Source organism: Catharus ustulatus, chromosome 17 (assembly GCF_009819885.2).
Source record: "Catharus ustulatus isolate bCatUst1 chromosome 17, bCatUst1.pri.v2, whole genome shotgun sequence".
Classification (NCBI taxonomy): domain Eukaryota; kingdom Metazoa; phylum Chordata; class Aves; order Passeriformes; family Turdidae; genus Catharus; species Catharus ustulatus.
This window is the reverse complement of record NC_046237.1, coordinates 3,715,328-3,729,809: the sequence shown is the minus strand read 5'-3', so window position 1 is coordinate 3,729,809 and position 14,482 is coordinate 3,715,328. Positions and strand designations below refer to the sequence as shown.

Sequence of the window (14,482 nt, the reverse complement as noted above, 5' to 3'; positions counted from 1 at the left end):
GACACCTGTGAAACCTGTTAATGAATTCACTCACAGGAGGAGAGTTTTAACATCATCTGCTCCAAGAATGTTTCTATTAGTGTGGATCCAACTTCTTAACTTTTTCTTGATCTTTACAATCATGAAAGAAAAACGGAATTGTGTAGTAATGCTGTGGTAGCAGCTGCATTTAATGATCTTATGGAACAATGCAACACACTAATTTCTTAAACACAATACTTTGTCTATAACAATACCGATGAACTGCTCAGAATGGATTGTACATGGAGTCAGGGCTGTGAATCCACACATGACTTTTTAAAAATTAATATATTACTAGTTGTTTGAAAAATACTGGCCATTTTAATTACATGGAAAATTATCTGTGAAGTCTCAAAAACTTCACAATTAATCAATCAATCAATCAATCAACAAAAGTCAACTCTGCACACCTCCTTGATTAGAAGTTGGTAACAAACTTTTCAGGGTGGCAACTCTGTTTTTGCAGCACTAACCCCAGGTCAGTTTAGCTTTAGGTACCATGTGCAGAGCCAGTGTTGTTCATTAACTCTCATTCTATCACAAACTTGTACCTATCAACAATACAACATTCACAGCATCTCCTCCAAAAGCCCCTGTGGACAAAATATGTTTTTTCACACATTTCTACCATATTCATTCACACCATAACTTTATACCACAACAAGAACTTTAGAGGATAGAAAGAAACTGCAGTGGGAAGGAATGAGGAACCTGTTGCCATTAAAATGCAGAAATTAGTGAGAGTTTAATTAACCAAAGGTTTTGGCTTTTATTCCATCTCCTGCTGTATTGCATTGCAACACTTTCCCATCACCCACAAAAAAAATTCCACTGCATTTGCATTTGTAGGTTTGCAGAGAACAGAACCACAAAAAACAAAGCAGAAGCCTGAACAGGTACCAGAAATATGTTGGCTAAGAAGTCCAGACACTACTGAGCCAAGCAGACTTGAAAGCAATTACAAAAATATGCATCTGACATTTGAAAAAAACCAAAAAAACAACAAACCCAAGATTATTTTTTCTTTTGAAATAGAAATCCCTGGAATTAGGCATATTTTGTCATTTATCTGCATGTTTAAAATTGCTAGGTGATGCAAGCATTATATTCTTTATTGAACAATACAATTTACCATTTTTACCACCAGTAACAAGGAATCCATTCTTGTCTTTACCGAATTATTTTTAACTCTGTTAATTAACATTATGGGTCTAGGCCACCCATCAAGAAATTTGGCTAAAGAACTTTGTCTGCAGAATTCTGGACTGTAGCCAAATACTTTTAGTACAGAATTATCTTCTGAAGATACATCACTTTTGGATTTATAAAGCAGTACTTATACATTTACATTCTTTGGTAATAACAACTTTGGTTTCAAAGCTGACTAATAAAGTAAAATATTAATGGAGATACATCCTGAGCAAACTACACCCTGGACTCCACTCCAGTGCTCTCCTCCAGATAACTAAAATGTTAATAAGTTTGTTATTTAACCCTGCCTTCATTACACTCTCCTGATGTTCTTCTGACATTCAAAATGAAACTTCTCACTCAGAGGAGCACAGCAATCTACTGACCAAGTCATGTGGGCGTCTGCTTATGATCTCAGAAAAAATTACTATTTCAATGACAAATTTTATTTAAATAAAGTGCAAATATTAATGCCAAACTTTGAAAGATACTCTTGATCCAGTGCAAGCCTAACCTGAACAAATGTTGTGCATGTGAATTTTGTCTGAAACAAAGAAATAGCTGTTGAGAGAGCAAATCCATTCACCGTGAAAGCAAATATGAAACACCCATTTCCACTGAATCAGGCATCCATGAACTCTAGGGTTTATCCTTAACCCTTGCAGGCATTAGCAAGTGATGCATTTAACCCAAAAGCAGAAGTCTGAGTATTTGGACACAGGACTTTGTCAAGAAATTGGGGAAGAAGTTCCAATCCAGCTTTTTCATGCTGTACAACCAGGTCAGCCCTGCCTCCAGCTGAAGGCAAATCCTCACTATTTACAGCCAGGCAGGGAAAGGAAGTTACATCTGCAGCCAAAGGCCAGAAAGGAACTGGCACATTCACAGATGTGTGGAACAGAGGAGAAATAAAAGCAGCAGACGAATGAAGGCAATGAACGGAGGGGCTGGAAGTGGCTGAGGGAGTGAAAGTGGAGGCAGAAATCAGAAATCAGATTCCTGGAGCAAACAGTTAAACCCCTTGACAATAATTCAGGGTGATGCAATGGGCATCACACAGACCTCAAAAGGCTGTGGTATGACTTCAATTATTCACATTTTGGACTTCTAAAGGTCTTTCTGCCCATTATGGCCCATCAGCTCTGCACCTTCCTTAGTGGAGCACCTAATTCATAACAATCAAGCAACCTGTTCCAGGACACCTTTTGGGTTGTCTTGCTTCATACTGGGATGTAATTTATTCTGAAGACAGAGGAGTTTATCTAGGGTTGAGTGTAGCTTGAAATGATGAATTTACGATCAGCTGTGACAAGAGTGGGAACATGTGCTGGATTCATAATCCATTTATTGGCTAAATTTAGGTAATCTGGTTTTAAGAGCACTTGCCAGCAGGCACATCCCTGCTACTGACAGTCAGCAAGAGAGGGCACACATGTGGAGGAGTTGGGTATAATTCAGCTGTTATAGGTTTGGACTCATTGTTGGTAGTGACTTCACTGAAGTCATGGGAAGACAGCAGTGATTGTGCTCCCCACCATACACCTAATACCCCACTGGAGTGCAGAAAATGTAAACCCTGGGCTGTATTTCTTTAACTGAAATTTAACCTTGTTTAAAACATGATTTTCTATTCCCTCAAACTGAAGATGAGCAGGGAAAAGACCCTAATTCAGTTATCTCTAAGCCCTCTGGAATAGAGTAATGTGGATTTTGTAATCAAGATCAAAAATTAGGAGTTAGATGATCTGGGTCTACTCTCTGGCTTGCCAAGGAATTCACACAGCAGTAGGCAAGCTCATCAGTTTTATTCCAGAGAAAAGGGACATGAATATTATTCTTCCTCATGGGAATGTTTAACAATATAATTGTCACTGTCCGTAAGAAGCTCATGGATGCCAGGAATACGGGCCAGGGAAATTCCTGTCCTTTAGAATGCGAGCACTCAGAGGATCTGGAGACAAGAGAAACCACTCTGCCAAAATCACATCAAATGGAAAGAAAGCAAAAGGGGGGAAAAAAAAGCAATAAATAATATGGATAAGAAACTAGACTAACAGTAGTATCCCTGATAAATCAGGCACTGTTTAAAAAGGTGAGACTTTGAGCAAACACGCTTTTACTACGTGTTCCATGAAAGGAACTTTGTCATGAAGAGAAATCAACATGGAAGAAAATCATTAAGTGCACAGATTGGGGCTCTTAGCTGCTCTCTGCAAGTCTGCAAATCCAGAAATAAAACACACCATAAATCTTAATAAAAATATAAAGAACTCACAACATCAGAAATTAAAAAGCCTGTGTGTCCACACATGCTGATCCTTCAGCAGCCCTGCACAGCAGTCGGCTAATAGCTGCACTCCCTGCCTTTCTTTGATAAGTATTTTAAAAACAAACATCTTAAAAAATACTCCTCATAAAACCCTTCTGGAAGAACTTGGCACAGTTTCAAGGTATCAGAGAGGCTCTGCTGGTGCTGGAGCTCCAGAAACGTGACTGTGCACCTCCAGAGCCTCCTCCCTGCGCCTTCTCCTTCCCCGAAATGGCAGCGCAGGAGAGGAGCGGAGGCAGGAAATAGCGTGAGAACGGCTCCTCGTGCTGCTTCCAGCCCTTCCTGACATGGCAGGGTGTGAAATGGGCTGCAAACACTGTCTCTCACATTATTTCCTTTTCCACCCCAGCCAAAACCAGGAAGCACCAGCGAGGAGATTCGCAGGGAAAGCGCAGCGGAAAATGAAGCACAAAATCTAATGAGTGGCCAAGGCTGACTGAAGTTAAAATTCAAGGGTTTGCAGGCACAGCCTAATATTAGCAACTCTAGAAAAAGGTTCATGTAGTACCCAGGCTTTGCTCTTAATTTGCTGAATAGTTGACCCAAGGGCTCTTGACATCAATGCATGTTTCTTCAGGCTTTGGGTGAGACCTGGCAGGACAGCGTGGACACCCTTGACATCCTCATGGCACAAACAGCACAGTCCTGGGGGACACATCCTGCTCACTCTGCCTGCTCTGCTGGGTGTTTGTGAGGCTTTAAAACCAGAGCTGCTCAAATGAAACCTGAGGTAGAAGTATTGGCAACCACAGAGCTTCAAAGAGATTGTTTGTTTGTATTTGACAGAAGGCAGGTTTGACAAACAGGCTTTGGCACATCACAGTGGAAATGGCTCCTGTATTTTAAAATAAGAAGTAATATAGTCTAAATAAAATGCAACCCTGTGCCTTCAGGGAAGACATATAAGGATGGTAAATAATTTAACACCGTTTGGGATTTTCTGTATTCTAGACATTTCTGTGTTCTTCTGTTTATTATTAGCCAAGAGCAGGGTCCCATGGCAGCTTCCTAAGAACACTCTGTGTACATCCCTGCAGGATGCAAGAGCAATGAAATTTGGTCTCCTCACAGAAGAAGCTCCCTCCTCACTGCTGAAATACAAACTGGTGGCAACGTCACAGACTGTGTTGTTCTAAATACAGAATTGAAACTGATTTCTTAGTAAGGCTGGTTCAGAAAAGGGAAATAAGCCTTCTTTCCTTCTCTAGCCCCTCAAGACTGTAAAATATGCCTGGGCAGGAAGTACAGTAAAGCTGATGATGAGCAGAGGCTCTTCCAAAAGGAACAGGGCTCCTCCAAAGTGACATTTTCATTCAGCCAGTGAGCTGGAGGATGCAGGGCAGGACACCAGAAGGGCTCTCCAGCAGGTGAGGTTACTGGCCAGGCCCCCCAGCTTCTCACCTCCAAAGATCACAGCTGCAGGGAAATGGGCAGCCAGGACAGCACCTGTGGTTTTTGGTAAAGTCTTTTCTCAGCCACCACAACCAGAGACTCGGTGGAGCAACAGTAAGAGTGTGTAATAATGTCACCTCTTATGGGAAGACACTGGAAGTTGTAGAGATGCAGAAGGAAGGACTGCACATTTAAAGTTACAGCTCCCTAGAAGGTGAGAAACACCATTTCTGGGCTCTAAACCCCTCCACTGGAATTAGGGAGACAAAACATTGAGAATTACATTTGTTCCCACTTTCTTGGGAATGGACAAGAAGCACAAAGTGGCTTTTCCCTCACGCTCTGTCCATCCAGCAAATTCCCATCTTTCCTCAGCACAAACTCTGCACAATTTAAGCTTCCATCTCTCCAGCATCTTTCCTTTCCAGACTCTCCATCCCTGAATCCTGGAAAGCCCTTCCTTCTCCTGCACTACAGCAAAACTGTCCACATGTAGAACCAGCTTTCATCCATGGAAAGCAGATCTGCTGAAAGACAGACAAAACTGATTTTTAAACATTCAGCAGATCCTCCTTGCAAAGTTTCCTATACAAAACTGTGTCACAACACTGACAAAACCTCCTTTTTAAAAAATTCAGAATGTCAGATAAGTCTATACCAAGATGAACTTTACACTAAGTGATTCAGTCTTCCAAAAATGACAGTTGAAAAGAATTCATTTTTCTACAAACAACTCCGAAAAGTTAAGTTTTGTGAACAAGAAACATTGTTTAAAATTTTAAGGCAAATCACTGAACAAAGAATCTATTAATATTTAAGATTTTATTTGACTTTCAAGAGCAAGAAAGGATTTTTGGAAGCCAGACAGATCTTGAAAGAGAAAAGCTGCTTTTCTATTTCCTATTTCCAGTGTAACTTTCTTGTTTTAAATGGAGACTTCAAAAGGGGAAAAGTGTTCAGAACCTAAAACTCTGAAACAATGGACAACCCCAACAGAGTTTGCTCAATATTCTCTTTTAACTTCTGGTAGCACTGACAACAGTTCCCTGCACATTCATATTAACATAGCCCTCCTTTAATAATCTAGATACATTTTGTATTTTGCCTTTGCCACGTTTTTGTTAGTGTGTGCTCACCAGGTTAATTTAAAGGTATCAATCAAGTCAGATTTTATAGGAAGCTTTTTGTTTTTAGGTTCCTTGAAAATTTAATGTGACAAAAACAAGTTCAGCATTTTCAAAGTGACATTAACCTTTAATATGACATTTTGCCATTAAGAAGTTCCTACTCTGCATCTTCTGTTATTTAAAACACCATCACTGCATGGTCAAAAATACCAGAAAGAACAAGAACTATCAAAATTAACAATTAGAAAACTCCTTCTGCAAGACTATAGTGTCATATATGTTACTCTAATATTCAATAAATATTAGAATTATTAAATATTTTTAGAAAGGGACAGAAATTTTTATTTTCTTTTCCTTAGGGAAAAAAAAATCTGATTTGTCAGCAATGTTCAAAGTTTATTTTTGGCTCAACAGCCCATGATGTAGAATTAAGTGTTCCACTAGATGGAGCAGGATGGTAAAGCCATCATGAGGGCCACCTCCCCTGCTGATCCATGGAAAAGTCAATGTCCAGGGATGATAAGAATTTCAGCTTTTTTATCTGCATTTAGGGGAGAAAAAGGGCAACACAAAACCCTCTTAGTGCTCAACAATTTCCTTCTTCCCAGCATAGAAGTTATTAACAAACACTAACCAGAAACAAACCCAGCTTTTCCTCACTTCTATCAACTTCACGCTAGAAACATAAAATTTACTGCATGCTTGTCTGAAAATGAAAATCTTTATACTTTTTTATTTTGTAGCAACTGAACTTGCAAAAAGCTCCATGCCAAATGATCAAACATTAGTCACCTAATGCAAAAGACATCGTTACACATCAAACAAATTCACTCTGGAAACAATGGCAAAACTTCAAAGAGGCTCCTACAGACCTGGAGCTGTGCAAGGCACAGTAAAATTATCTCTCTTGTCTCTTTTCAAACAGAGCTAATTGTTGATTTACCTTTAAGTCTTCCTAAGCAAATAAACAAAAGAAGAACCTTACAGATTTTATTTCATCAGATGTTAAGAGATGCAGCATTACACAAACTGCAGTTGCCACCATCGTGTGAAACAAGAAACCTTCATTTGCTTGACCCATTAAACCTTATTTCAGCTTCTTCAAAAGAAGTAGAGAGAATACAAACTAACAAAGAACAGTTTTAACCAATAATGTTTCAAATTTATGTCCTGTGATTCTCGAACATGCACAACAAAAGTACCAGAATGGCCACAATTAACTCGATCACCTTGCCATAAAGAATCCTGAGCCACAGTATATAGCTGGATGTGATAAATAACTGCAAACATGCAGCAGACTCTCAAGACAATACTAATTATCCCAGCAGTATAAATACCAGAAGAGAATGCCTCTTTCTCAGATATGTGCATGAAGGCACAGAGCAGAACTCTGGTGACTGGTCACAGGCTGCTTCCCATGATTGTCACTCCCATCTTTGTTTCCAGTTAAATAAACTGCACCAGAAAACAAAGTGACAAACGGGTTCATTTCCCACCAACTTTCTGTCCAACTTACTGCAACTTGTGCAGTACCTGGAGCTGACATCTGGAAAGGATGGGCCAAGTGGAAGAGGCAGGAAATTTGGCCTTGGCGACAGCAAAACTGTCCCCTCATTAAGGGGCCTTACTAAAGCCTTTTAAAAGCACCTGTGAAGTTTTCAATGTAGATATTGTCTAATTAAACACCAGTTTGTCCCACCTCTCTGAACAGCTGATTACCAAGGATTCATTGTGCACCACACATTCCTTTTCCAGGGACAAGGGGGAGCAAGCACTGTCACAAAGAGGAGGGCAGCAATACTCACTACTGGGCACAGTCAATCAGCTGGTACTCGTTGGATCTCTCGTAGCAGGCTTTCACACCTTCATCCTGCCAAAGTGTTTTTGTGTGTTCATAAAACTCCTGAAATATGAAAACAGTTTTATTGAAACGGGTTAGAAATGAAGAGAAGCAGCCAATAATCATGTATCACTGCATTTTGCAATGAGCAGGAAATGGAGCAGATTTAACAAAAATCTTTAACCATGCTTTAGAACCTCACTACGAGTTCAGTTGGATTTCTGAGTTTGAATGCAACAGTCTGTAAGAGTTATCTTCTTCCCAATCACTGACTGAATCCAACCATTTACTGTAAGAAGGGTTAATGTCTCATTAATGACAATTTCATTGGCATTTTTAATAATCAATGCTATTTGGTGACATTTGTTCTTTAACTCACAGTGTCACTGCTTTTTACATTTCTGTGGCTGTCGTGATTTTTTTTTCTTCAATGAAACACTACTTTATAATTCCTGCATGAATGATAATGATAATTAAGTTTTACATGACTTTGCAAGTTAGGATCTTCAGGGACTATACAGACATCTGTATCTTCCTTAACTCTGTACCACTTTCGTAAATTTATTCTTTTACAGTGTCAAAAGACATTGAACTGCAGAAGAAAGACAGTGACACAAGGCTAGATCATGTTTTGTCTCAGCCTCAAAAACTGCAAGCCAAGATATGAAAGCAGACAGCCAAAAATGCAGTGCTTCAGTTTTGTTGAACCTGTAACACAAGCTAACAACACAACCAAAAGCCCTTTCATTTTGCACATGAAAGATGCACTTTGGCTCCAGCAGTGCGTGTGCAACACGGGATTGAACTCCTGGCCGTGGGGCTGAGAACTCTGAATAGACTGAGAAAGAACAGCAGCAGCCTGGTGACTAAAATACACACAGACACCACTGTGGGCATTCCTCTTATCAACAGCCATGGGTTCCTTGGCTATCTCTCAGAACTTTGAAGTGTTTTGGGTAAAATACTTTCACTCTGATTTTAAGTGGTAAATAATTGATTTTTTTAATCCAGACCAGTGCAAGACCTTTAAAATAGTTGTTGCGTATATTTTGTGTCTCCCCATCCTTTTTCTTTACAGCACAATTATTTTAAAGAAGAAAAATGTGAGTTTTAGCTGCTTCAGTGTTCCTCCATCTCTTGGGATATCAGTCTCTCACATTCCTTTACTATCAATGTAGTACAAAGAAAGGGGACACATTCCAAAATTTCACTTACAAGAGTTTTAAAAAAAATCACATTCCTACCAGAATTTTAACTAACACCTGAACTGTAGTATAACAGTAAATCCTTTAAATTGCATCTTAAAGATGCATAAAGGCATCTTACAGTGAATTTAGTGATGCTGATTTTCAGAACACCCTCCTCTTGGCAGGTATCAGATTCATACTGCTTGTGTGATCACACAATTATGAATACCAATGATGGAAGCAGTGCATCAGAGGCAAATTTGATTGTCCTTTTATTGCTATTAAGTATTTCATAGCTGCACATGCACAAAAATGAGTGTAAACACAAAATACACATCTACATTTTGTTCTGATGTCTTTTAAACAGATTATGTTGTTTATATATGGTATTAGATGTCAGTTTGTTCCCTGTTTTTATGAACTGCACATGACCAAAAAGACTAGCTAAATTTCTTGCACAAGTAGGTATGAAGATTTTACTTGTTTTCTAGTATTTGCAGATTACATGACCATTTGCTTTTGCTATTAAAGGAAATAGAAGATGAATCAAAATCTTGACTCCAGCATTCAGTTTTCTAGCTCCCACTGCTCACTGGAAACCATTGGATACTTGAATTTCGAAGAATTTTTTGAAGGAGACTGTCAGTCACCTTCCACTGTATCAGAGCACAGTGAGGAAAATATCTTTCTAAAGCAAAAGGGAGAAGGAAGAGAAAATAAAGGAGAGAAGGGGAATTATCTGCAATCTCACTGTATCTGAACCAAACTCATTTTGGGGAACATTTCTAAATCTGTTTTTAAAAAGTCACAGTTGTTCAATACAGAACATCATATGGCTCACTCAGCTTGTGACTACAAAGCTGGGAAATTGAAAAATGGAATCAGCAATTGTAAAAATTTTTTTTTTTTGCTGAAACACAAGCTGATTCAATGGATGAAAAACTAGGCAAAGGAAAGTTTACAAAAAGAGCAATAAAACATTTCTCATCACAAAAAAAAAAATGTACATACAAAATGAAAAAAGTCAGTACTTTAAAAAAGAAAAGTCATAGCACAGTAAAATTCTGCCACAAAAATTCTTCCTCATTACTGTTTCTCACTATGACACTTTGGTGGAAAGCTGATATAAAGCAATTATTTCAAAGACCTTTTAAACACCGTAATGCCTTACATTTGGAGTAGTTTCTGCAACCAGATCTTAAAATGGGATGAAAAACAAAACCAGTTCCTGGCTCTAGCATAAACACATTGATAATAGAAAGCCCAGGGTTTAGTTTTCCAGAACAGTTACATATTGTTTAGAAGAGTCCTCCCAGTGTTCTAATGAATTACAATAATGGGATAAAGATCATGTTTGTGCCTTGTTAGGCCAAATTAGCAATAAAATATTTAAAACTGCCTTTATGCCTGTCCTGCTAATCTGAACTATAACCAGCAATACTTAAGCAATCTTCTCAGGATCATTATGAATTGTCCATGTGGGATGGAAAAAGAATTTAATTCCACATTCTTTGAACTTCTTATCAGGGTTTCAAAATCAGGGTCTACAACATGTAAAGAGCAATGGATCATTATACTAAGGCACAGGGGGGGTTCTTTGGGATGGGTTTTTGCTGTTACATTTGGTCTCTTTTTCTTGTTTGTTTGTATTAATTGTGTTTTAAACAGTGAACTACATGACTTGAGATGGTCTAAATGTGAAGGCCTTCCTTTAATACACAACTTTTTACTTTAGGCCACATCAAATACATCTTCACACATGCTGGGGCTGATGCTGAGCCACCTCTGACAGCTGTGAGCCAGAGAGGTGCTCAGCCAACAAAGTCAGAACCAGGCTTGCAGAGCTCATCTCCTGCTTTGTGAGAAGCCTCCTTACTGTAGTGACTGATTTTGGAATTAAGACATAGTAGCTGGTTGCAAATATCCCAGATTCTCCCTCCTCCCCAGTACACCTACACTAACCACAGCTCTGAAATAATATTTAAGAAAAAGAATAACACAAGAAATCCTCAGCATCCCATTTGAGTCATGGAATGTAGCCTGGGGCTACTCTCAGGGAAGGCAAGTAAAACCACAAGATTTGTTATGTATTTAGTTAAAACAGGGGCTTCAGAGGCCACTAGAAAAATCAAGTTTGCAAAAGGGTTGGGTTTTTTTTGTTTTTCTTTTTTTTTTTTTTTTTTTTTAAGTTAAATAGGTATAATTTGTATGAGAGTTCTAAAAATAATGACTTAGGAAATAAATTAACCAAAAGTAGCAGGAAAATTTCCTGAAAAGAAATAGCCAGAAAACTAGTCCTTACATGTCTGGTTCTTGTTTCTACAACACTGATTCATTTGCTGGCACATTCTAATATAACAGATTCTACAGCAGCATCAACACGGGTTTTTCTTGCACTAGAAAATGGAACTCCTAATAAAACAGCTAAAATAAACAAATAATACTAAATGGTTTGAGATGACACTCCACAACAAATAGGATTTGAATGTTAGGTTCCAAATTATTCATAGTATCTGCAGTGTATGATCATATTATCTATTCTTGCCCTATGCATACTTAAAATTGGGAAAAAAATTCAAATTATGTAATTTTCCATTAAAAAGAATAAAATGCTGCAGTGACACAATACACACCCAAGATCCTGTTTAAAGTACAGCTGAAGCTGTGTAAAGCAACAAAAGTCAACAGAAGTGGTGACAGGACGGCATCACCTTCCTCATGGAAGGTGAGGAGTGAATTCCTCCTGAGCTCTATGTCAGGGCTGCAGCATTTATTCACCACCAGAGCAGGCTTTACACGTCCCAAAACACTCACATAACCCTAAAGGGGGAGAAATCCTTGAGGAGAGCACTCAAGGAAAGGAATGTCAATGTAACACAGATCTGAAGAGAACAAACAGGGCCTGACTGAATCTGCTCAGGCTGGGCTGGGGCATAGTTTGAATTCCGGGCACAATCCCCAAGAACAGACTCCACTCCTGGGAAACCACAAATACCCCTGAGAAAATCCTGTCTGGGTAAACCTCCTCTGGTCTTGCTGAGACAACTGAAGGACCAAGGACTAGGACTTGCTGCTGATGAGGAAACCTCTGTCTCATGATACTGTAGCACCACAATGGTTAAAAAGCCACAGTTATGTGAAATGTATTTCATTATTCATGTTTTATTTATGAGGTGACAGTTTCTCCACCTGATGAAAGCTTCCCAATACAATGAGTCAATAGGCAACATTTGTAAATCACTTGTATTCACTTACAGGAATCTCTGCAGACCTCTAGAGAAAAGAAACCCTTCAGTGGAAATGTGGAAGGGATGCTCGGAAAACAGCTCTTTGTTCCAGAAAGATCTTGCTGACACAATTCTGGATTAGAAAAGGGGCAATGCAGAGTCTAATCAAGTTTAAAACCTCCTTATATTGGAAAATTTCAGCAAGTTAAATAAATGGCAGCAGGTAAACAGTGGTTTTGCTCAAAGTTAAACTACAGAAAGTGTTAAAGAACTTGGGGGTTGAGCACTTTGGTTATTAAAAAAAAGAATCCTCAAGAGACAAACTTCAGGCCTGGGAAAAAATAAAGGAACCAAGATCTGCTTTTGAGAAGCATTCTAAAAGGATAAAATACTAACAGAAAATGGAAGAATGTAACTGGACATACTGTCTACAAGGCTTTGCTCCCTCCAGATATATAAATACTCAAGAGATTTAAAAAAAATGTTTATGAAGCAATGTTTTATAGGCATTAGGATGTTGGCAGAGAAAAACATTGGCACAGTCCATGCCACTGTGACACCAAGTTCACAGGAAACTTAGCATGGACATGCAACATTACCTTTACTTTGTAAAATATAATATAGGGTGGATCCTCCAACAGAACAGTTTATTTACTAATTCCAGCAAAAGTCAATGCCACTGGAAAAAAACCTTACCTCCTAAAAGGTGTGTACAACCATTACACAATGTTGTGGTTAAAACTGGGATTCAGTTCCTGGGCAAAGTTCACTGTCCCATGGAGCTGCACATTTCATAATAAGAGTTTTAAATAGGTCACCAACTTCCAAATCTAATGATTAAAGGTCAAACCAAACCAGCTTCTAACTGTAAAACTGTCTCCTGGAGGACTTTGCTTCCCAATGTGTTCAGCTTTCAAAAGCAGCACTGCCCATTGGTTTGAAAGCTTTGCAGACCTGCTCTCCTTTCCTGGAGCAGGCAGCCCTGCTGCATTCCACACCACAGGCACTGCAGCAAGGCAAGGTCATGGCATGGCAGGGCAGCACACAGCACTCCAAGACAAACTGCACCAGCTGATTTTCTCCTTCCAGGATAGGTGAGTACCCACCAAATTGATTTATTCCTCTTTGCTCATGTATGGAATCAAGTGATCTCTACTGACTGCAGAGAAGGGAACTCATGGCATCTCTGCATTCTCCCCAAGCTTGGACAGGGACACCAGAACGTGTTAAATTTGTCAAATCAGACAGTTTAATAAGCCACTTACTTGAACAGGGAAACATCTGCATTCCTAATGGTGTGAACAAGTGTTAATTATTGCTTACTATTTTAGGGCAAATACACTGATGATATCACAAAGGAAACGCATACCTACAAAGAGTTGAAAATATTCTCCAGTTACTGGCACGTGTCCAGAGCTGAATACAAAACTCTTTGGGAGAGGCCCAGTGCACTCAGCACTTCCCATAACTGAGTCAGAAATATTTTCAGCAAGGATTTAGTCTCATTACCAATAGCTTTTCATGCTTGGAAAAGAAGAATGATGCTGAAATGTTCTGTGTTTCTGCTTGGTAACTTCCAGTAGTACAAATTAAACTGGATGTGGCTGCAAGGACTGGCCAATGGGAGACTTCTGTCAAGACTGAACTCACATTATTCCCCTTTGTTAAGAGTTTCAAAACACCACAGTATTTGAGAAATGTGCCAACACACAAATCCATACCCATAAGCTACAACGTGCCTTTGGTTAGGAGTCCTCACTAACACAATATCCAGCCATTCTTCTTTTATTTCTACTTTCACAACAAGTTTAATCACCACAGAAATTTCATCTGTTGATACCAGAACAAAGCTCCTCATCATAATCAGGGAGGAAAGCTCACTTTGGGTGAGAGCAGCAAGCCTGTTCCCTATATTGTCAAGATTCCTCTGCAATTTAAACCAAATAATCAGTGTTCCTCTGCTTCTTCAAAGAGTATTGTACATAGAAAGGCAATTCATTAATGGATCAAATTCCTGAGAGCATAAAAGGCACAAGGAAGTTTTCTACCCCATCCCAGTTCTCTCAGGGTAGTTTAGAGAGGTGACAGAAGCAGTTCAACCATCAGCTATTTTTGGAGACTGCAGTCTAAGAAAGAAGGTTTAATAAAATTCTGAGAAATTTCCTTCA

General features: G+C 39.0%; 1 protein-coding gene across 2 annotated transcripts in view; it reads right to left on the bottom strand.

Moving 5' to 3' along the window:
* Window positions 1–14,482, bottom strand: part of GNAS (GNAS complex locus) — a 132,650-nt gene that overhangs the window by 28,932 nt on the left and 89,236 nt on the right. For both annotated transcript variants that reach the window (XM_033074741.2, XM_033074742.2), the window contains exon 5: window positions 7,866–7,963. In XM_033074741.2, the coding sequence (XP_032930632.1) occupies window positions 7,866–7,963 (98 nt within the window). The remainder of the gene's footprint in view (window positions 1–7,865; window positions 7,964–14,482) is intronic.